General features: G+C 43.1%; 1 protein-coding gene across 2 annotated transcripts in view; it reads right to left on the reverse strand.

The window, feature by feature from the left end:
* Positions 1–1,095: 1,095 nt before the first annotated feature.
* Positions 1,096–22,920, reverse strand: part of LOC119175552 (coiled-coil domain-containing protein 125-like) — a 189,507-nt gene continuing 167,682 nt past the window's right edge. Inside the window, exon 6 of one of the 2 annotated variants that reach the window (XM_075881732.1) lies at positions 1,096–1,419. In XM_075881732.1, the coding sequence (XP_075737847.1) occupies positions 1,228–1,419 (192 nt within the window). In that variant the 3' untranslated portion in view covers positions 1,096–1,227. The remainder of the gene's footprint in view (positions 1,420–22,920) is intronic. The other variant, XM_075881734.1, reaches the window with a different exon arrangement.

Below are 22,920 nucleotides of genomic sequence, written 5' to 3' on the forward strand. Positions count from 1 at the left end.
GTCCTGCAGTGGACGTAGTCAGGCTGCTGCTGCTGCTGCTGCTGCTGATGATGATGATGGGTGCTTTTAATGCGTACACCCGTAATACACCTTTTAGGGTGTAAAATTTTTTAGAGTGCACTACACCACCACGGTGGGGTGGAACAGCTGGCGTCGCGTTTGAGTAAACGCAATAACCTATAAGTATTCTTACTCGTACACTTTTACTGGGCTCGTAGGTTTTCCTGCCGATTGCGATTTTATCCACTAGTGGTGAAGCTCCGCATTTTTCGTTGCGGATGGAAATGTGTGCAATGGAAAAAGTTATTACGCTTGCGGAGGTTTTCTCATCCGAAGACCGTGCAGTGGTGCCCACACGACTTCTTGTAAGCGCGCTAGTTGGGGTCGCGCTTGAAGACACACAGTAAGTCTGCTTACTCGTGCATATTTATTAGGCTCCAAGTCTTTTCTATTCACCGCAGGTATCCATTGGCGACGAAGTTGGGCGCTTTTTGTTACGGATGGAAATCGGCGAAAGGTTGAAACACCACACCGGCACGATTCCCGCGATGCGCTGAGAAATTCACAGGCAGGTCTAAGCAGTCTCTTTCACTTGCGCTGGTTGTTGTTGCGTCCGAAGACGGCGCAGTCGTTACCAGATGACTTTTTATAAGCGGGCGCGGCGCGAACAGGCGCTTTTTCGCATTTCAAAGCCCCAGAGCCACTGCTTGCCATGCTAGCAAGGGACGCCTTGGCAGTTCAAAACAAACGATGTCGTCTCTGGGAGCGCGTGTATACCACTGAAGGCGCCTGGGTGCGAAATAGGCGTGCTCTCGTCTATATAGAAAGTCACTACCCCAATTCCATCTGCGAAAAAGTCTTTCTGAATCCCCTATTGTTAATCCGTTAAGTAAGTTCCACTATATACAAAATGCTAACCGAAGTGCTAAAGTGGGCTGCTTGCTCTTTCACAAGTGCCCACGAGAAAATGCGTACATAGAGCGCAGTAGTTAGAAGCAATTCTTAAGTTATTCATATTGTTAACATGAGCTGGCAACCGTAAATCTCTGTCACAAGTCGCCAACTGAGAGTTCTTAGTTATAGACAAAAGAAAAATAAACAACGAAATACTTGGTTTAATCAAAATACAACACAAATTGTTAAAAGCGACGGCCCTTCGGTCGCGGTGAACAGTGGTTGACAAAAACGAAAATGTTCAGAAAAAGTGGTGGCACTGTGTTCAGCCCATTACTCCAACGAATGGATGTTCATGACGCAACATAGGACAAACAGGCTGATGGCGATGCTGCTGCTGCTGCCCAAGCTCCTAACTTCGAAGACGCCACGAAAGCTTCCCACTGGGCTGCTGCGTGCGATTCTCTTGAGCTGAGCAGCCACCGCAGTACCATCCACAGTGCAGCATGCAGAGAGGTGGAGCCACTGAAACAGTGCGAAGCACAGTGTGAACCACAAACAGGGTCTATATACACTCACCAAAAACAACTCGAAAGGCGTCTCCTCCTCTCTCACAATCGGTGTATTCAAGCTTTCTCCGCCCATCTCTAAAAGTTTCCTGCACTTAATGTAGGTATGCATGACCGCAAGCGTGGGAGGCATTGTGCACTGCCCCTGTGGTCTTCAAACCTTTGACCAAGCGATGGTGGTGTGACGTCATGATGTGGCATCACATTCAGTAACGTCATGTCGATGATACGAAAATTTCTAATCAGCAACGTCATAATGGTGAAATCATGGGATCATTTCTGCATAACTCTTGTTGACACTGAGGCTGCCACGGGTTGCTGACGGTGATTTTGAATATCTGCATTTATTTATTTATTTGTGGAATACTGCAGGCCAAAAAGGCCCAAGCAGGAGGGGCACAAACACAACCACAAGATCAGTACACGAGTGACACAGCTTCACTAAAATACATCTGTGTAAGAGGAGAGCGAGTAGAAGAGAAACATCAAAACAAAGAAAGCACGCGATCAGTACATTAGTAACAAAGCTTGACTAAAATACATCTGTGTAAGAGAAGAGCGAGTAGAAGAGAAACATCGAAACAAAAAAAAATCAAGCAATATTGGGAGGGAGGGGGGGGGGGGTCAAGATTCACAGAATAAAACATGGGGTTCATCAAGATCGAAGGTTTGGAGGAAATCAGAAGGCAAGTTATTCCATTCTGTTACAGTTCTCGGAAAAAAGGAAAACTTAAATAAATCTGCCCGCGCAAAATACGGAGTTAAAGATCGGACATGAGAATGACGAGTTTGCCTGGTCGAAACAGGGGTAACGTAATGTGATGGGTCTAGCCCTAGTTTATTGTTAATTAGTGAGTCCAAGAATTTTATACGGAGAAGCTGGCGCCGCGATTGTAGCGTCTGGAATTTGTTATCTCGCATTAGTTCAGTAACTGATGTACCACGACCATACTTCGAGTAAATAAAACGCACTGCTCGTCTTTGAATCTTTTCGAGGGAATATATGTTAGACTTAGTATGTGGATCCCATACAATACGAGCGTATTCAAGCTTTGGACGTATTAAAGTGTTATAAGCTAATAGTTTCACTTGCGACGGGGCGTCTCTGAGTTTGTGCCTTAAAAGACACAGTTTACGGAAAGCCGATGACGAAACATCGGCAATGTGTGCATTCCAGGACAACTTATTCGTTATCGTTATACCTAGGTATTTGTATTGACTGACTTCTTTTAAGGGTTGGCTTTTGGAGGAATAGGAAAACTGAAGGGGATTTTTCTTGTTAGAAATTCGAAGGCAAACAGATTTATTGAAATTGAGCACCATGCCCCATTTGTTACACCACGAAAGAATATTGTTAAGGGCAGTGTCGAGAGCGACCTGGTCATCTGGCGAGTGTACATCTGTGAAAATAATGCAGTCGTCTGCAAAAAATCTTATTTTAACCAGATCAGTAATAGCATTAACAATATCAATGCAATAAATTATAAACAGCAGCGGACCTAGAACACTACCCTGCGGTACGCCGGAATCTTCTGGGAGATGAGGTGATGTCTGTCCACAGACGTCGACATACTGTTTCCGGCCGTTCAGGTAAGCAAACACCCAGGATACTAGATAGTTTGGAAGCCCTATAGTCTGCAATTTCTCGATGAGCTTGTTATGGGGAACACGGTCGAAGGCTCTACTGAAATCTGAAAACAGTACATCGACCTGACCAGCTTTGTCTAAAATAGAAGCAATGTGATGAATAACTGAGACCAACTGGGTGACTTTGGAAAACCGTTTTCTAAATCCATGCTGAAAGGGAAATAAAATGGGGTTATCATCTAAGAAGCTGTTTAGACGCGTGGCAATTATATGTTCTAGCATTTTGCAACATGCGGAAGTCATAGAAATTGGACAGTAGTTTGGTATGCCCTCTGGGTCCCCCTTTTTCACAAAGGGCAGAACACGTGCCAATTTCCAATCGATGGGTAAAGTTGCTGAACTTATTGAGGCTCGGAAGATCACAACAATGTACTTGGCCAATATTTCGGCTTATCGCCGGAGAAATGCATTGGGTATGTTGTCTGGTCCAGGGGTTGATTTAACTTTTAATCGCAGCAGTAAATTTAGGACACCATCGAATGAAATGAGGTTGGGATCTGAATCAGAAGCGTCAATGCTAATTGAGACAGTCAGGGTAGAAGTTGAAAAAAACGCTATGAAAATAGTCGTTGAAATTTTTCGCGATCGTTTGGGGATTGTCAATTATAGTGCCGTTAAACTTGATTCGGTTTACAGAGCTTTTGCGGTCCTTAATAAAATACCAGAATTTTTTAGGGCCCTCTTTGATGAAGTTTTGTAACTTGACAGTAAAATAAAAATTCTTGGCACTTCAATAGCTTCGGAGAGGGAGTTATGAATTTCCCTGAGAATGTTAGCGGGAGCACCTTTTTTCCGATAGCGCTTCGCTTTACGCTTCATTTGTATTATTGGCCTTGTGATCCATGGTGTGAACTTTGGGGTTTTTTTTGTTTAGTTTGGTACAAACCGTTCAATGCAGTGGAAGCATAGTTTCTTAAACTTATCCCAGAGAACAGCAGCGTCGTCGCCATCAAAATTCACCAATTCAAATTCAAGATAGTCTTGGATGCTCGTATCATTAGCACGGGAAAAATTTTTGACCTGTTTAGAGTTAGGTGAGCTATTGGAGCATTACAATGCAAAGGAAAAGAAACTGTGACCATGTCGTGATCAGATAAGCCGGGTTCAACACAAACACAGCAATCAAGAATAGTGCGATGCATGAACACAAGATCTAGTAACGTGGACGAAGCAGTACCAACACGTGTCGGTTGCTGAACAATTTGGGCGAGATTGTGGGAAAGCATTATATCGAACAGTATATTTGCATTAATCAAATCTGATGTCGACTGCATTTGGTTCCAGTCAATATTAGGCAGATTGAAGTCGCCGATGGCAATTAGTTTTTTATTACTGTAATTTTCTATATGGGTTTTCAAGTTAAACAAATAATCCGGCAGCGAATTCGGCGGCCTGCACACTGCATACAATACAAAAGACTTATTGAAGAGTGAAAGCCTCAGGCATATGCTTTCTGTGCTTTCAACGTCAGGTAAACGGGTGACAGTAATTCCTGTTTTAACAAGTACTGCAACTCCACCACCTCTTGAGGCCCTATCTCTGCGGTACATTTCATAAGCTGGAGGCACTGAGTCTTGGTCACACAATTCGCTGTGGAGCCACCTTTCCGTTATTACAACTACATGAGGGTTGTATGCTAAGAGTACAGCCTCAAGTTGTTCGGTTTTATTTCCGATGCTTCGAGCATTTATATTAATCAGTCTAACTTGCTTCTGCGCAGCTAATCAACACTTGCTACCCGTACTTTCGTTATCGGGTGCACTGCCGATAGACTGAGGCGATGCCGTGGCACTCCGACGGCTTCCAATTAACTGACGTTTGTTAGTTACGTCATTCCAAATAAACAGATCATCACCTACGCGTAACTTATTATGCACCAAAAATGCCTTCTTGCCTTGTTCTTTGTCGGCTTTTGCACTTTCTCACAGTAATTTACGTTTTGCCAACGTCTGCATTGAGTAGTCGTTCTGAACAAAGATGTTAGTTCCCTTTAGGTTGCTCGCCTTTTTCAGCACAGCTAGCTTTTCGGTGAAGTCCTGAAGATACAAGATAATCGGCCTATTCGAGCCTGATCTTTCAAGCCTATGAATCCGGGCAACAGAAGTGCATTTAACGCCGAGCTTGCTGTGAAACGTTTCAGAGACGACTTTCTCTTTAAGATCAGATTCAGTTTCTTCCGGCTGTTCTGGGATACCAAAAACAATCAAGTTTGAACGTCTGCCTCGATCTTCAAGATCCGTTAGCTTTCGGGCCTGGAAATTCATTGAGTTTGTGTAGACCTTACGAAGGTTGTCTCGATCTTCAAGATCCGTTAGCTTTCGGGCCTGGAAATTCATTGAGTTTGTGTAGACCTTACGAAGGTTGTCCAGGTCATCTAATTTTGAATTTTTAATAGTTTTCATTTCAGCCACATGGGTCTCGATTTCTGAAAGACGCCGTGTAAGCTCTGCTAACATGTTTTTTGTTTTACTTGTAAGGTCTGCTACCTCACTACGGAGAGCTTTTTGACCCTCTAAAAGTTTAGCCAGCATGTCTTGGTTGGTAGGTCCGGGGTTTTGTTCGACATCACCACCTTTGATGTCTCATCATTTGATGAGACATCAAAGATTTTGGCCTAATAAGTATCCCGGGTTTGATGTCCTGGAACCACGATATGATTACGCTGGAGGCAAGCCGTAGTTGAGAGCTCCACAATTTTCGACCTGTGTTCTTTAGTAGCAGGGACGTCGCTAAGTACACGCACTTTCATCATGTCGCCTCCACGGATACTCGACCGCAATCTAAACTGTGACCTTCGAGTCAGCTGCCGGAAACAGGAGCCGGTGTAAGAGCGCGGCCGACGTGACGGATTCTTTAGCGATATGTGTCTATCGAATCATCTTTACACGACTGCTGTCGCCGCGGCGTCACTTGTAAGGAAACAGCCGACCCACCTCTCAAGCTCCCAAGCTTCTGCCGCGGCAGGTCCCGAAAAGCGGTGGAAGATGGTCGGTCCCAGGCCCGCAGCCATGACCCTCGTTCAGGACCGGCATGCTTTCTGCCACAAGTACAGTACCGGTAAATGCTACGCGCTCCCACTGTTGCCGACCAAAAGAGTGGTGAGAGATGCCACCGTGCCGACACTTGCGGCGGAAAACATGGCGATGCCAGCACCAGCCATTGCAATGTCGAGGCAGGTGAGAGAATCGGCTGGTATAGTAGGCGGATTGCGGAAGCAGTCCTCTTCAAGGTGAATGGCCAAGTGGTCTCGACGATCGCAGGAGTTTACAACGGTCGATCGCTCATTCGGTAACGCGTCGCGCTTGCCCCTCAAGGCGCGAAAAAGTTGATCGCAAACTCGAGAGACATGACGTCCGATCTGTGACAGTGCCTCCTGCGCAATAAAACGTGAAAGGAGACCTATTTTTTGTCTTTAATATCACCCACACTCTATTCGCGCCTGCGCAAAGTATCTTTGTTTGTCATTATCAACAATCAAACAATAATATTCTTAGCGTGCTCAGGAACAACCATACGGTGTTTCTGAAGCACAAGTAAAAATAAAAAACCAGTAAAACTAAACAATGTATTGAAGTCTACAAATATAAATAAACAAAAAGAGCGAAAAGACACAGACAAAAAGAAATCAGTGCAAAATAGGGTAGAATAAAATAAACAGGACAATAATCTGGGAATAGCAGTCAAAATAAAGCGGAATTTACAAAACTATGTGAAAGGCTTCCTGAAACGGAAAAGAGAAGAATCTGTACATTATGAAAGACTATCTTAAAAATAGTGCAAAGCTAATCTAAAGTCAAGAAAAATGTTGTCTCTTTGTGTGAAGAAATTGGGTACGAATCTTTGGCTAAACAGATAAGCAGGAGCAAAAAGGATTCCCTTACTGCTTTCTTTACTACTAAGACGCATAAAGCTGACGTACCTTTCCGCACCATAATTAGTGAGCGTGGAACTTGGCAATATCAGGTTAGCAGTTTTTTGCTCGAAGCCCTAAAACTTCTTGAAGTTCATGACACTTTTTTGACAAAAAAATTCTGATGAAGTATTTGGGTTTTTCTGCAGAAACCATGAAATAGGCGACATTTTTTCCGTAGATGTGAGTGACCTTTTTTTTACTCGGTTCGGCATTTGGAGTTACTTCGGGCAGTTAAGCAGTGTACAGAAGATAGTGGCGAATCCACCTTTGTGTCTAAAATGGAGATGTCGTCTACTATTTTTGTTACCCTCGGAGAAGAATTTCTCAACCACACATTAGTTTCTTTTGAACATGGCATGTTTTTACAAAGGAAGGGCATTTTCATTGGGCCATGGGTAGCACCGATTTTATGTGATGTCTTTTTATCATCCTTTGACCACGCACTACAAAGTGTTTTTACTTCATCCCATCCAAACGTTCTTAAAGTATTTAGATATGTAGGTGATTTTTAGTCGTTATTGACTATAGAGGCCCTTTTCTTTTTCCTGTGGTGGTTGAGCAGGTTTTAGATGTTTTTAGAGCAAATGCTAAGGGGCTCACGTTCACCAATGAACTTCCAGAAGATAGCTCCTTGCTGTTTTTGAACCTTAACCTGACAATTTCGGCTGGTCACCTATGCTGTGCGTACCTCCCTCGGAGTAAGAAGGAGGATGTATTTTACGATTCAGTGCATTCAAAACTGTGAAACGCGGAATCACTCTACTTTGCTTACAGTTGGCACTACGCAGATCGTGTGAGCATGTTATGCAAGCTAGCTTTATGCGTCAGCTTCAAAGACTTTCCAAGGCCAGCTACCCTCAGTCCGTAGTTAGTTCAGTGGTGGAATCCCTGCTGCAGAGGGTGAAAGGCAGAGTAGCTAATGCAAATGCGTGCCCGAAGGAGAGAGAGCGGGTTAGGCCTGAGGTGGTCCCGTATATACACCGTGTGAGCCATAACCTCAAGAAGGTGGCTTCCCGTTGCCGCGTTCCGGTCGTTTTTTCAGCTCCCACCAAACTTGCTCAATTGTGCCCGCGTATCACATGCGATGAGCAAAGGGGCTGCCAGAAGCAGCACACAAGACTTTTCAGGCGCTGCGCAAAAGGCGTGGTATATGGGACTCCCCTAGGCTGTGGCAAGTTGTGTATCGGTCAAACGGGGCGTTGCATTATTGACAGACTGAGGGAGCATGCCAATGGTTTAGGCAAAAGTGATCATGCGCATCTTCCAGCGCACTGTAAAGCCTGCGGATGTGTGCCATTGTTTGAGAAAACTGTGATTCTTGGTAGGAGCGAAAAAACAAACATCTACAGAGCTCTTGGAAGCCTATTTTATCAAAAAGAAAGGGCCCGATTGTATCAGTGATACATCAATTGTGTTGTACTCAACAGAAATGCAGTTTTTGGATAACTTAGTGCCTTGATGAAGTCGCTGTGCGATGTTTGTTGGCTGTGCACGCATGTGTGATTTGGTCTTCTTTCCTGTGCGTTTCCTAGACGGTCATTAAACAGTTGGTAGTTGGCACTGTTCTTTCTTCTCTTCTGCTCTTCCTGCTTCATGATATGTTTTTTGGGCCTGAGTCTTCTGCACCAAGTTTCTTACGTACTCAACTACAGCAGCGAAGACTATTGAGCGCTTGCGGAAATTGTTTGCTTCTTACAGATTCCTTGAGCAATTTGTTTCCGATAATTGCCCCCAGTTTTCTTCGCAGGAGTACCAAGACTCGATGCCTGTGGTATCCGGTGTACCTACAGCCCGCCGTAACTCCCAAAATCCAATGGCGCTGCTGAGAGGGAAGTACAAACCCTTAAGATGAGCCTTCGCAAGCAGCTAATGCAAGACAACGGGAGTAACAGCAGGCCGCTGAGAGAGAGGCTGGACGACTTTTTGTTGGTGAATCGGACCACGCCTAACACGGCAACAGGCAAGTGTCTCGCCGAATTGTTTTTGAAGCGAATGCTGCGCACGAAGTTACTGAGGCCATCGTTTCGAGACGACATGTAGTGAAAGCAGAAAATGGTGAAACGGCAGCGTGACAGACGGAGATCGACCATCCTCCGTTGGTTTAGGGAAGGAGACTAGGTGTACGTGAAAACTGTCAGGCAAGACAAGGTATCGGGGACAGAAGGGTGAGTCGTGCGGAGAGTTAGCCCTGTGACCTATCTGGTAGAGACTCGGAGCACAGTCAGGCACGTTCATGTTGACCATTTGCGCTCGCGCAGTTCTTCCCATTATGCAAGATCGAACATTGCAACAAAGGCCTTGAGACGACCTACTACGGAGGACACGGCAGAGCATCGGGTGGCGCCTACCACGCCCCAGCTGGCGCATCAGGAGGCGGACACGACAGAACCTCTTCCCAATGAGACAACTATGGTGTTCCCGCCACCAACAGGAGAGCAGGAATAGCCCCTGCCAGTGGCTCACTACGAACTACCGCAGACGCTGACAGAAGAGCCTTTTGATTCTCCTCCAGCTGCCCCACCGTGGTGGTCTAGTGGCTAAGGTACTCGGCTGCTGACCCGCAGGGCGCGGGTTCGAATCCCGGCTGCGGCGGCTGCATTTCCGATGGAAGCGGAAATGTTGTAGGCCCGTGTGCTCAGATTTGGGTGCACGTTAAAGAACCCCAGGTGGTCTAAATTTCCGGAGCCCTCCACTACGGCGTCTCTCATAATCATATAGTGGTTTCGGGACGTTAAACCCCACATATCAATCAATCAATCGATTCTCCTCCAGCTGTGCGCAGAAGCCAGCGTACACGGAAAGAGCCAGATCGATACGAGCCTCTTCATTTCCGGTACTGAAGATCATTAAAGAAAACGAATTTGGGGGAATGGATGTGATAATAACTACTGCGTGACGTCCCATTGCGTCGTCAGCTGCGCTGATATGACTGCATGCGGATAAGCAACCGCATGCCTATAAAAGCGTGGCCCAAGAATAAACACTAATCTTTCCTTGTTCTGCAACGGACGCTGCTGTTTCTTTGAGCATGGCAGCTCGGCTGCCCAACTCTTCTACACGCGAAACAAGGTTGTGGAAATGCTGGGCGGTAAACAGAAACGACAAATGAACAATTTTTGTCGGCGCTCCAGGCCAATTTCCAACCAGATAGATTCTTTCAAAGATTCCAGATCATTCCGTCTTACAAATTTCAGTAAACTGTCAATGGCAATCAGCACGTCACGACCTTTCTGTTTGGTTGTGCTAAAATCTCAATCGCTATGGGATGTGGTGAAGGTCGGGGAGGGGGGGGGGGAGTCAGATGAGGGAATTTTAGAGCCCATGCAGCAAGGTTTAAGAATTGGCGATAACAAGAAAAGAAAAAAAAAACATTAGCGAAAATCTAGCTTGTCTTGGTGAGTACAGCACGAGCATTCTGGTATAGAGAATCTCTTAGTTACATGGCGCTTTCGACACTTGGCACTAGACCAGAGAAATGAAGCATGTTGTCCTGCAGCACCCAATGAAAAGGCTTGAAGAAGCATCCCTGAGGCCACATTGAATGGTCATTCAAGCGCTGTTCAGTCTCCTTATCAACCTCGTTGTAAAAAAATCACAGCCTATCCACGGAGTGAATGATGATGCGTGGGGCGAAGCGCTGGATGGTTGCATCGCTAAACCATGAACCATCCACGAATATCGCCCACTAAAGCACCAAAGAAGTGACAAACACTGTATATATTTATACAAAAAATTTTATTATCCGTAAGTGGTAGCTATACGTCGCTACTGTTCCCCCTTCATTAAAACGGCTTTACATTCGGTGATGTGGTGGATCGGTGAGGGGGTGTAGTGGGTGTTTGCAAGAAAGAAGAAGTGGGCAGCTTGCAAAGGTGGAACTAAAGGTGGTCACGTACAAACAAAAGATGGGCACAGTGGAACAATCTATTTTTCTTTAACGCGCACCTGGATAGAAGTACACGACCATCTTGCACTTCATATTGGCTACTTCTTCACAGTATTTGCTTTATGGTATGTGAAGTGGTGGATCGGGGAAGGGGCCTAGTGGGGTGTTTGCAAGGACGAAGTAGAGGGCAGTTGGCAAAGGTGGAACTCTAGGCGGTCGCGTGCATACATACAAGGAATGAACAGACCCACTCCTTTAGGAGCTTCGCCTCTAAAAAAGAAGTAAGAAATTTAGTTTGAAGGTGCCGGCAAGGAATGAAAGGCAGATCAATTTAAGTAATGTCTTTTTGATGCCAGCAGCAATGATGTCAGCAGCAATGGTGTCCGGGCTCAGCTTAGAAGCAAAAGTGGCTTTAGGCCACTGCAGCCGTTGTGGCCTTTGAGCGACAGAAAAATAAATGGTAATTGCCCCAAACGAGGCAGGTTTTTTGTTTCTATCATTTTCAGGTGGAAGAAGAGCTGCAGAAGCGGCTTTTGCAGAAATCACACAATATTAAAAATCATAATAGCAGTAAAAATATGATTCTAATATTAATATATGATTATTATTAGACAAACTTCTTCGAAAAGCAACTAAGAAGGGCTGAATGAAACAGGTGTTATTTACTACTTTTTAAAAGACAAAATTCTTTGACACTATTTCAGGTAATACACATATTAATATTCTCTGGCCTGAGTAATTCATGAGGGCACGCATAACACACTCACTGTTTCAGGGGATACATGAGAAGTGGTGTAAATATTTCGGATTTGGTTTATGCCTCAGAGTGCAAATTCAGAAAAACGCCTTACACTGAAAGCGCGCGAGCATACTTTGGTGGGTCCCGGGGTATTAACCAATACGGTTGCAACCAATGACAAAAAAACATACTAAATCGGAGCATTGTGACTTTGACCGATGAGGCTAATAGTAGGCAGATATAATCTAGTTTCCACTTTTTGAAACTTTTCTCCCTATGGTGAACAAAGTCGCCACTGAGCAAGTTAATTGTTTTTCGATGAACACCACTTTCGGACTGAAAAGCAATTGCGCTAGTGAGCAGCACTGTTGATCGCCGTCAGCTTCTCGATTCATACGTAGGGCACTAGCACTACGTAGTGCCTGCATTTATTTTTGTTTATTATGTGCACTGTCGTACATGTTGAATTCATAGCTCCGATTCGTGCATGTGCCAGTGCGTGTAAATAGCATGTCGTACTTGTTTTGGGGCACGAGAAGTGGGGAGTGGTTAAATGTTGTACGACTTCATATACTTAGTGAAAGCAAAATGATCTTTTTAAGGTAAATTTAAAATTGTACTTAGAAATGAGTAATACTGAAAGACGAGCTAGTTGATATCAATGCATGGAAACCTATTTTAGCGCACGCTGACATACGGACAAAGAGATGGAACGGCACTAGTGCTACCATCAACTGAAGACTTCATTCAGAAAAGGAAATTATATACCGCTGCTATCAATACTTATTTTTTGTAGGCATGAATTAGAGCAGTAAAAGTTTTAGAAGCTGGCTTTCATACTTATGCTGTCGTCTGCGATTACAGATAGCCCCGCCGCGGTGGTCTAGTGGCTAAGGTACTCGGCTGCTGCCTCGCAGGTCGCGGGTTCGATTCCCGGCTGCGGCGGCTGCATTTCCGATGGAGGCGGAAATGTTGTAGGCCCGTGTACTCAGATTTGGGTGCACGTTAAAGAACCCCAGGTGGTCAAAATTTCCGGAGCCCTCCACTACGGCGTCTCTCATAATCATATAGTGGTTTTGGAACGTTAAACCCCACAAATCAATCAATCAGCAATTACAGATACACAAAGCTAACACGTGATATGAACCACAAGTTCTAACAGCCTCTTCACAGACTTGGTATGCTTTAATGCATAAAATTGTGCTATAGCAAAGTTAATTTCGCACGTATGTAGCGAGTTTTATGGGTGTAGCCAAGGAGGGGGGATTCATTGATATGTGGGGTTTAACGTCCCAAAACCACTATATGATTATGAGAGACGCCGTAGTGCAGGACTCCGGAAATTTAGACCACCTGGGGTTCTTTAACGTGCACCCAAATCTCAGCACACGGGCCTACAACATTTTCGAAGGAGGGGGGATTGATACCCTTCGATTATATATATATATATATATATATATATATATATATATATATATATATATATATATATATATATATATATATATATATATATATATATATATATATATATATATATATATATATATACTCACACATACAAATGCGCGCACAAACTCCCCACTCGCCTAAAATTAGTTGTTTGTAAGGACGAAAGCAACACGCTGAACCGCAAATAAACCAATGAGACACAAAAACAATGGTCTGCTAACACCTGCTCCTTGCATCAATGGATAATGCGAAGGTTAACGGCCACGCCTGCACAATTATGAGGTCTGGTTAGAAATCTCTAGTCTCCCACTCATATTTGGAGAGTTTGCAGGCATGTGAACGGCGGCGCAAGTCATGTGTGACGAGTGGGGTAGATTTGTTCAGCACAACGTGGATTTAGAGGTGAAAAGAGGACGAAAATGTGTGTGGTGCGTGGTGGCACCGCTCATGAGGAAGCGGCAAGAAGACGAAGGCGATGGGAGCGCTCGAAAAGCCAAGCGGGCCGACCCAAATTATCTTCAGATCCGGATGCTCCCCATGGCAGGCCCATATAGACCTTGAACGTTGCAGCAAATTACCTAAGCGTGAAAGAAAATATGCTGCGCTCATCACTCTCGATATAGCACAAGCATACGACAGCGTGGAACATATAGTGTAAATCAACCAGCTGCACAACCTTAACTTCCCAAACTATATACAATCATGGATAACAGAATTTTTACGCAAGAGAACGTTTTACTGATACAAAAGCGGCATCTCGTCTTCTAAATGCGTGCAAACAAGAGGTGTCTCGCAAAGGGCCGTCCTTTCCCCGGTGTTGTTCCATATGTTCAATGAGCTCTGTACCACGGCACCAGGACGTCCACACTTATGTGTATACGGACGACATTGCATTTTTTTCAGCAGCAGAGGACATTCATAAGCTATTTTGAATATTACAGTCATACCTATTTGCCATAGAAAAGTGGCTTGATAGTTTACATCTGTATTTAAATGTCAAGATACATCCTCTGGTAGTCATAGAGGGACAAGCCTTGAGAATACGCTTAGGTTTCCCTAGGTTTGTTGCAATAAAGATATTGTATCTAGAAGCTAGGCTTCCCTCACTTGCTACCTGTTTTAAATTGTTAGCTACACAGTCATTTCTCAGGCTGTATGAATCCCCCGTAATGCGCTTAGAAACAGTTTTTATTGACCGTCCTGACTTGTTTTTCGGACAATACGGGTCGAGATTTCGTATACCTCAAATTCTGGCTATACAGCGCTTTCTAGATAATTTAGATGTTCAAACTTATGCTGTTCCTTTAATCAGTACCAATAACAGTGCTATTAAATTACAGTTTGGTGATATATTTCCTAAAAATTCAAAATTGATGCCGCTCAGTTTTTTAGAAGCTATATTAAGAGATTACCTGGAACATACGCCAATACAAGCAGTCATAGCAATGGATGCGTCACAAAGGGAAGAAAAATGTGGAATTGGTATTTTTTCTGCTGCCCTAGACTGGTCCTTTTCGCTTCGCCTTCCCGATTATGTGCCCATATTTGCACCCATATTGCACAGTACTTCCTCACCATGCCAATCTAGCACAGCGGCACATCAACAAGGCCTCGCTTAGTTGATGGCTGCATGCTGATTGCACAATCACTTACGTCATGCTTTGTTGCCATGTGACTGTAGTATTGATGGCAACGTATGCGTACCTTTATTCACGATGAGAACGATAGAGAAGCCGAGTGAGAAACTGAAAATAGCTACAATGTGTGTTTTTTTGGCTGTGACTTCATCATTTGATCATGTGAACACAAAATTTGGGGCAACGTGCTCACATTTTACAATTTTGCAGTTATCAGAAATTTCAGACGGTGGGGTTGTTTAGTAGGTTTTTACATTTCAATTATGAATGGTCAATTTATGCACTGCATGGCTTCGTTAATTTATGTTTTCCAATTCTCATTTTTGAAATAGTGTACAGCTTCTGTCAGTATTTATGTGTTCTTTATACGAAACATTCTGTATGTTCAGTATGGACCATCAACAGCAAAAGTTTGCGGGACACGAAATGTTCGATGAAGCTAAATTCTCACTTTGAGAATGTATTTTGAGAGAAATATTCCATATTGCGCTTCGCATTCCGACCTATGCAGTCACCAGTCTAATGACAAGCGTTAAGTACCGACGTAGCGGGAATTCGCATTTGTTGTGGATTCAACATCTATCAAGCTTTTCCCTTTGATAGTACTTTCATGCATTTTTCATGGCACTAGAGCCACCTCCTTTCTCCCCTTTAGCAGCTACATAGCTGGCAGTTCATCGCTTTGCTGCTTTGTTTACCTAATACTTATTCAACCAGCGCATTTAAAAGGGTGTTTGGGTGTACTTGAATCATTAAGTGTTTAATATTTTATTAGTCGTGAAGCTTTTTTTGGTCTTTTGGCTTTACTTTTTGGCAACTTAACTGCTGTTTTCAGAGCAATCCGTAGATATCAATATTCACTCTACTAAGCTTTGGTTCAGAAAAAAAGCTGAACAGTTGCCGAGGTGCATGGCTGGCGCATAGCATTCTAGGTTACCAGAAATTGACTTTAGGCCGGATAATATGTGGCTGCTTGCTAGTTGCGTGTCTTGCTTTTACTTAGAGCTCTTTTCATAGTCCTAAAATTTATCTTACGTTGCTTACAGCTATGCTACCATGTGAACAACCCCCGAACCGAGTGGATTTGATTTTTAGAACAGCAGTTGTACTTAAGGAGGCAAAATTGCTATAGAGGACTAAGTGCTTTCGAATTGACATTCACATTCAGAACACCGTTATTACTGTTACATCAAGGGAACAAAGTGGTATTTCTAGATTGTATACATATTTCAAATAGGGGAGGTGAGCTGCTCAGGAGGTTGGTATTCATGTTAAGAAGGCAGGGCATGCAAACATGGACTCGAGAGAGTAGTCAAGAGACTGCTAACACCAACTGGAAAAGTTGACATTAAGCTAGAAACGATATAAGGCAAGCGAAGATATCGATCGAGACGGTATGCCTGTTGGTGTATGTGAGAGATAACTGCTCAGCATTTGATTTATTCGTTGAGTAATTCGATGGTTGGCTCACACATGCGCTACCACATGTCACTATAAAATCAAATCAAATCAAACTTTATTTCATGAATGCATACATTTACATGAATAAAATTCTAGAGTACAGAGGAGGTCCCGAAGTTAGAAAACTGTCGGGGGGATCTCCGTTAGAGAATAAGTCAAGTGCGATAACAATGCAGCAAGCAGTGAAAAACACTTTGTACGAATTAAACAAAGAATGGTTAAAATTTCATAACAACAAGGCAAGAAAAGTTCTGTGCAACAGCAAGTGGTATAGTGAGTAAAAGAAATACTAAAATTAGGAGTAAAGCCCAATGGCAGAGTTTAGAAAACACGTTTTGTGATTAGGTACTCTTTAAACATTTTGCGAAACGAATAGAATGTGGGACATAACTTTATTTCAAGTGGTATGTTGTTCCATACGGATACACCTGTAAATTTAAGAGTTAGTTTTCCATAATTGCGGCGCACTTTAGGGAGCAGGAAATTATGACAGGCTGAAAACCTGGTGTTATTAGTACTGACAAAATGTTGTGTGGATAGCGCTGAAACACATAGACCATGATAAATGAGGCGGTACATCAATATAGCTAACTTTAGAGTGAATAAAAGATTAATTGGAAGCACGGAAAAATAAAGAGTGGCGTAGAAGGCGATTGAAATGGAGCGAAGGCGATCAGACGTAGTGCCCGTTTCTGAAGATGTAGAAGGGGCTCCAGGTGACTGGCATATGTATTACCCCAGGATGAAATGCAATAGGAAAGATGGCTATGAATATATGCATAGTATAATGATAAAATAATGCGTGACTGAAAATAAGGGCGGGCTTTAATGAGAACATGAATGCCAAAAGAAGCTTTTTTAATATTGAGAGCACATAATAGTTATATTTCAAATGCTGGCTAGTATTACGCCTAAGAACTTCACATGATCCGATACGGAAATAATATGGTTGTTAAGAGATACGGAAATTGGTGAGGGAAATGTGTTCTGTGCGGATGAAAACACCACACATGTAGTTTTACAGGGATTCATATAAAGATGATTGTTAACACACCATTGATAAATATTACAGAGATCGGAGTTTAAGCTACTTTCAAGTTCAGCAGTTGTTTTCTGGGATGTAAATATAATAGTGTCATCGGCGTAAAGAAGACAGTTAGTATGGTTAAGGAAACTAGGTAGGTCGTTAATAAAAAGTAGGAATAGAAGAGGGCCTAAGATTGAACCTTGAGGGATGCCCATGGTAACTGGCTTAGCAGATGACGCAATGTTATTGACATAAACTACCTGTGAGCGATTTGTTAAGTAATTGCGAATGAACTGCAAAGCGGGACCCACAATTCCGAAAGATTCAAGTTTACACAGAAAAATCCGGTGGTTAATTGTGTCGAAAGCTTTTGTGAGGTCAATAAAAACTGCCCCAGTAAGTAATCCATCGTCTATGGCTTGTTTAATTTGGTCAGTAAAGCTGAGCAAGGCGAGCTCTGTCGAGTAGCCAGGTCGAAAACCAAATTGGTGGGGAGAGAGTAGGTTAAAACTATGCCAAGCCTTAACCATTAGATGCATTTCTTCACTTCTGTTCTTGTACAAAACTGCATGATTCGAATTTTGGCATGCATTTACATCGTGATATAAAGATAGGTTTAATGATGGGCCTCAGGTTAACTGTCTCATATGTTCCGTTAGTCTGTATTCTGATTGATAGTTGGCATTTGAAGGATCCTTGAAATCAGCAACTGTTAGCATGCTTTCAAAACTGCTGCCTCATAAGGCCGAGAAAGTCAAGTTGTGTTATTTGGGGCACGCTAGAAAAAGTAAATTGTTTCTAATGTTTTTTTTTTGTTTTCTCGGCAGATATTCTACAAAAACTGGCCCAAGGGAGGACGGAAGACAGTACAGATGGACACACAGAAGCCATCGGGCTGCACCAGAAACTGCGACTGAACATTAACCTGTAAGTATTTGCGAGTTCATGGTCTTGTCATGTTAGCCTGTGAAGTGGTTTCTTGACCATTTGCAATATTTTCTAAAACTGGTGCTTTGATGCCTCAATATGGCAAGAAGTTGTTCCAGCACTATTTTTGGGCAAAAACTTTCTAATGCAGCGGAGGCCTTTCAAACTATGTGCTCAGAAATTGAGTTATGAGAGAAAAATAACTGGCACATGATTGTTGCTTCATGCTTTTATCACAGTCTTTGTTTCTTTGTCAGCAAAATTTCATGGCTATGGTATCGAAATAACTTTTGTTTCAATTTATGCTAATCTTGGTCATGAGGAAACATGGCAAAATAGTACTCGGCTGCTGACCCGCAGGTCACGGGATTGAGACCCGCCTCGGTGGCTGCATTTTCTATGGAGGCGGAAATGTTGTAGGCCCGTGTGCTCAGATTTGGGCGTACGTTAAGGAACCCCAAGTGGTCGAAATTTCCCGAATTCTCCACTACAACGCCTCTCATAATCTAATGGTGGTTCTGGGATGTCAAACCCCACAGATCAATCAAATAAAAAATGGCAGAATACAGTGTTTTTTGTATATTTTTTGCAAGAGTCAATTTTTCTTGTACAATAAAATTTCATTGTTTGTTTTAAGGGCATTTACCAAGAGTTAACAATACTTCTGACTCTGAAAATTGAAGACGCCTTCACACGTTTTTACCCTAGGTTCTTTGGCTGATAAGACAGTCATTAAAGCACAAGCGTAACGGGCGAGCATTAAATAGAGAAGAAAAGCTTACGGTCCATATCTTAAAATTCTATCAAACACTACATGAGACAGTCGTCTTAATATGTCAGAAGTTAAGATGATTATGGGGGGGGGGGGGGGGGGGCTTGAATGAGGGTCAAGTTCATAAAGAAAGTTTGTTTTGGGGCCAATAAAGATTTTTAAGATTAGGTTGTTTTGAATGTTTGAACAAAAATCGTTTTTCGAAGTCGTGGCAGTAACCTTGATACGGTTTGCTGCTCTGGTAAAATGAATGTCCTCTTGTCGAATCACTCATCTTTAGCGCCATGAACATAGTGTTATGAAACTGTTGAATAGCCGGACCCCTGCTAAATGCCTTGTCCTCTGCAGCTTAAGTTTTGCACCCAGTATCATCACAATAGAAGCATTTGTTAATGTTGAAAATTTGTAATGAATGTGTTGGTTTGTACACCTGATGAAAAAAAATCATTGAAGGAATGTAAGAGCTTGTTATTCGACAACAGAACTTTTATTTACCGAGGCAGCAAACTGCATCAAGGTCGCTGCCACAATTTAGACAAATTGTCTTATTCAAACATTGGCTCGAACAACACACTCAATTTAGCGATATGGCACTCATTCAAGCCCCCATCTTCATGTTAGCTCCTGCCGTAATAAGATGTAAAACTGTCATGTAGTGTTTACTGGATTAAAAAAACTATATATGCAAGCCTTTCTTCTTAACTTAATGCTCACTATTTGTGTGGATGCATTATTCATTGTTTTCATCAGGCTAAAACCTTCACCATGATGTTATGAATAGGGTGATGTGTACCCATCCAGCACTCTGTCACGCGCAGGGACAGAGTGCTGGATGGGTTGAGGCTATAGAAATGACAATGAAGTTCTGATCCTTTTATCTCACAGCTGCTGTTTCTTGTGCTGGTACAATATGTTTCCTGCCGCACGTAGACCTTTGCAGTGGTCTACAATATGCTTTGTCTTGTTTAAGATTTCATATTATAATGCAAAATTCTTTTGTTCACCCCACATAACTCTCCATGGTTTTAGTAGTAACAGAAATCGTAACTGCCGCACCATGGCACTAATTAAATGGAATTTGTTATGCTAGTCTATGAATTCTTTTGCAGTTAGAATATAGTGTGTTTAACGTTGAGCTCGTGTCTACTATAGCAATACGTCTTCGTAGCATGATGCTGCTTGTTATGCATGTGATCAGTTCTTGTCGAGAAATACCGTCTGCTTTTGTTATTCATGAGATAGTGGTGTGAAGAGAGGGGATGTACGTAGTAGACACCATAGTGGTTTAAACTCTGAACATTGCTGCGGCTACAATAGTTCTTTTTCTGTACTTCCTTTTCAAACAGACAGAAAGGAGCCAAGTGGAGCTGTTCATGGGCCATGCACACAGTTTCATAAGCGGGCTTTCAGCACTTTTGACAATTATGTTTCTGAATACATCTGCCAAAGTTACGTTTAAAGAAGCGTGTAGTAATGCATTTAATTGTTCATTTGGAATGATGCAGCAGGTATGACTCACACATCTGCAAGATAATGCAGCACAGTGCTTACACACAAACTATCCCCACATACACTCTTGATTTGTGGCTTAACTGTAAATTGTTTACTCTGACCTTGCACAACAATTAATAACAAAATGACATGAAGGCTTTGCTATCTACGCAGGTAGCGTTCTCAGTATATGCTGGCAATAAGTGTTCAAAGTTCCACCAGTCCACTGGTCACATATTGTCTTGTAAACATTTATACATAGAAGGCCGTGGTCGTTGGAAGCTGATACATGGTAACAAATGGACCACGACTCCAAATGTTTTCTGTTTTCTCACCTTTGTACACAAGGTGGCATAGTCAAATTGTTCAGGCAGCAGCTATGCCTTGTCACTCAGCAGCGTTCAACAAGCTCTGTGTCCGAACATGTTGCATGGCAAACTTAAGCAACATCCTCTTTACGTTTTTTAGGTTTCGGTGACCATTTTTTATTTGTTTTGCCCATGTAAGTTGCGTCACAATCTTTGCAATGTACTTTAGCGAGGACCTCACTCCAATCTTCAGTGCTTTTTGGTATACCTTGGGATATACGTTCACGGACCGCACACCTGCGCATGATCGGAGGAAGGTCTTCTACAAACTACACTGGGGTATTGCAGCGTCACTACTATTGGCAAAATGGGCAGACAGAGTTCAGAGGTCGAAAAATTGCAAAGGGGGGATGCTGCTATTGCCACCAGTGCAGCTTGTTCCAAGACTGAGTTTAACTGCTGGACAACAAGGAATAGCTTCTATATAAACAGTGCTTCAAAGTGGCTTGGAGACAGATCGGAGGGGGGGGGGGCTTGGAATATTGGTTTATTTGTTGTCAACCATTAACTTCCAGGAACAACATGTTCACGAGGATGTATATTGCTAAAGAACTGGTGAACCTACCCTGATTTGTTGCCAACATATGCTGCAACTGCCACCTGCATAGGTGGGAACACCTTTATGCAACTTAATTAATTGCAAGTCCAAGTAAACTTTTTGCGCTAATTCATTCACACGTAGTTTGGAACATCTTTGCATGTACAGATGGGCTCAACAAAAAGAAATCTGCAAAATAAGAAGAGGGAAGATGTCATGTGAACTTGGCACGGGTGAATTTTTGGCCTTCTTGGTGCAACATTTTCATAAAGTTCAGCGTAGCAATTCAAATCAAAATGATGGGACAGGCTTGTGTAGGTTCGGCCTGCCCAATCTTCATAATTTCAGTGCCGCGATTAGCTCTATAAACATGTAATGTGGTCTTTTGCCTTTGTTTGCTGCACACTTCATTCTTGTGTTCTTTGTGTAGAGTTTTGTTCAACTCGACTTGTGTTCAATTTGGTGTTGTGTACATAACAAACAGGTACTTTAGGAAGCTAGCCATGAATGACCGCGTTCATTCCACGAAATCATGCTACCTGTGCAAAACATGTAGTACGTTGTAATCATTCTGTGAACACTGTGTTCACTTGCATATGAAGGTGTGCCCAGAAACTAAACTAACAGCGTGTCCAGCCAACAAAACTATCCGTCAAACTACACAAACAACTCAAATTCACAGGCACGCAGAGCATAAATGAAATCCTCCATTGCTATATTCAGCAAGCAGGCTGCGTGGCACAGCTGTGGTGCGGCATACTGTTGTGTGGAAAAATACAGAAGACTGTTGTGCAGAACAATACAATAGACTGTTGTGTGGAACAATACAAACATTTTTTGCACTAGTTTCAATAACGTGCAGAATACGTAAGAAGGCCTTGTTCGAAGGAAATTGTAGTATTTTGATCACGGAATAATATCTGTCGCCTCAATAGAGTGACAGGTTGTTCTGTGGTAACTGTGCTGAAGCACGACTTCTGTGAAGAGGCTACATCTTCAGGAGATAGTTGTAGTTTTTCTCACGGAATCGCTCGGCACCGCTATACCTTCAGCATTCTCCGTGAAGGAGGGCCCTCATATTTAACAGTGTGCACTTCGTCTCCGAAGTGACGTGCACTGCTGCTCAGCACGGCCGCGCATATGCGAAGTGTAGTTTTGGGTGACTTAGCTGGTCTCGTGTTTATAGAGAGAGTAATGACGCCGGGACAAACCACCCATGACACAGGCGCAGGCAACCTTCGGTGCAAGCCCACACAGCGAGGTACAGATGTATATGGGCATCTTGTGGTCATTGTAACGTCATTGTGAAATCTTGTTGTGTTGAAAAAAAATAGTTGAATAGCCCAAAATGAAAGTGGTTAAGATCAGTCTTGGGGAGTTTCTTGTCGTGCCGCAAGCCTGTGATTCTCGCACTCTGCTGCATTTTGGGTTAATAACCCGTATTTATTGACGACCTACCTCATGTACCTTCTCTGCGCCGCGTCGAAAGACCGACAAACCCGGTCCTACCGTCCTCTTGTGTGACGGCAGGGGAAAACGTCGCGTCCTTTCGTGGTCACTTCGTAGAGCAAGCTTCTCTAGCAAGCCTATTTCTACAAG

The sequence above is a fragment of the Rhipicephalus microplus genome, chromosome X (genome assembly GCF_043290135.1).
Source record: "Rhipicephalus microplus isolate Deutch F79 chromosome X, USDA_Rmic, whole genome shotgun sequence".
In the NCBI taxonomy this organism is placed as follows: Eukaryota; Metazoa; Arthropoda; class Arachnida; order Ixodida; family Ixodidae; genus Rhipicephalus; species Rhipicephalus microplus.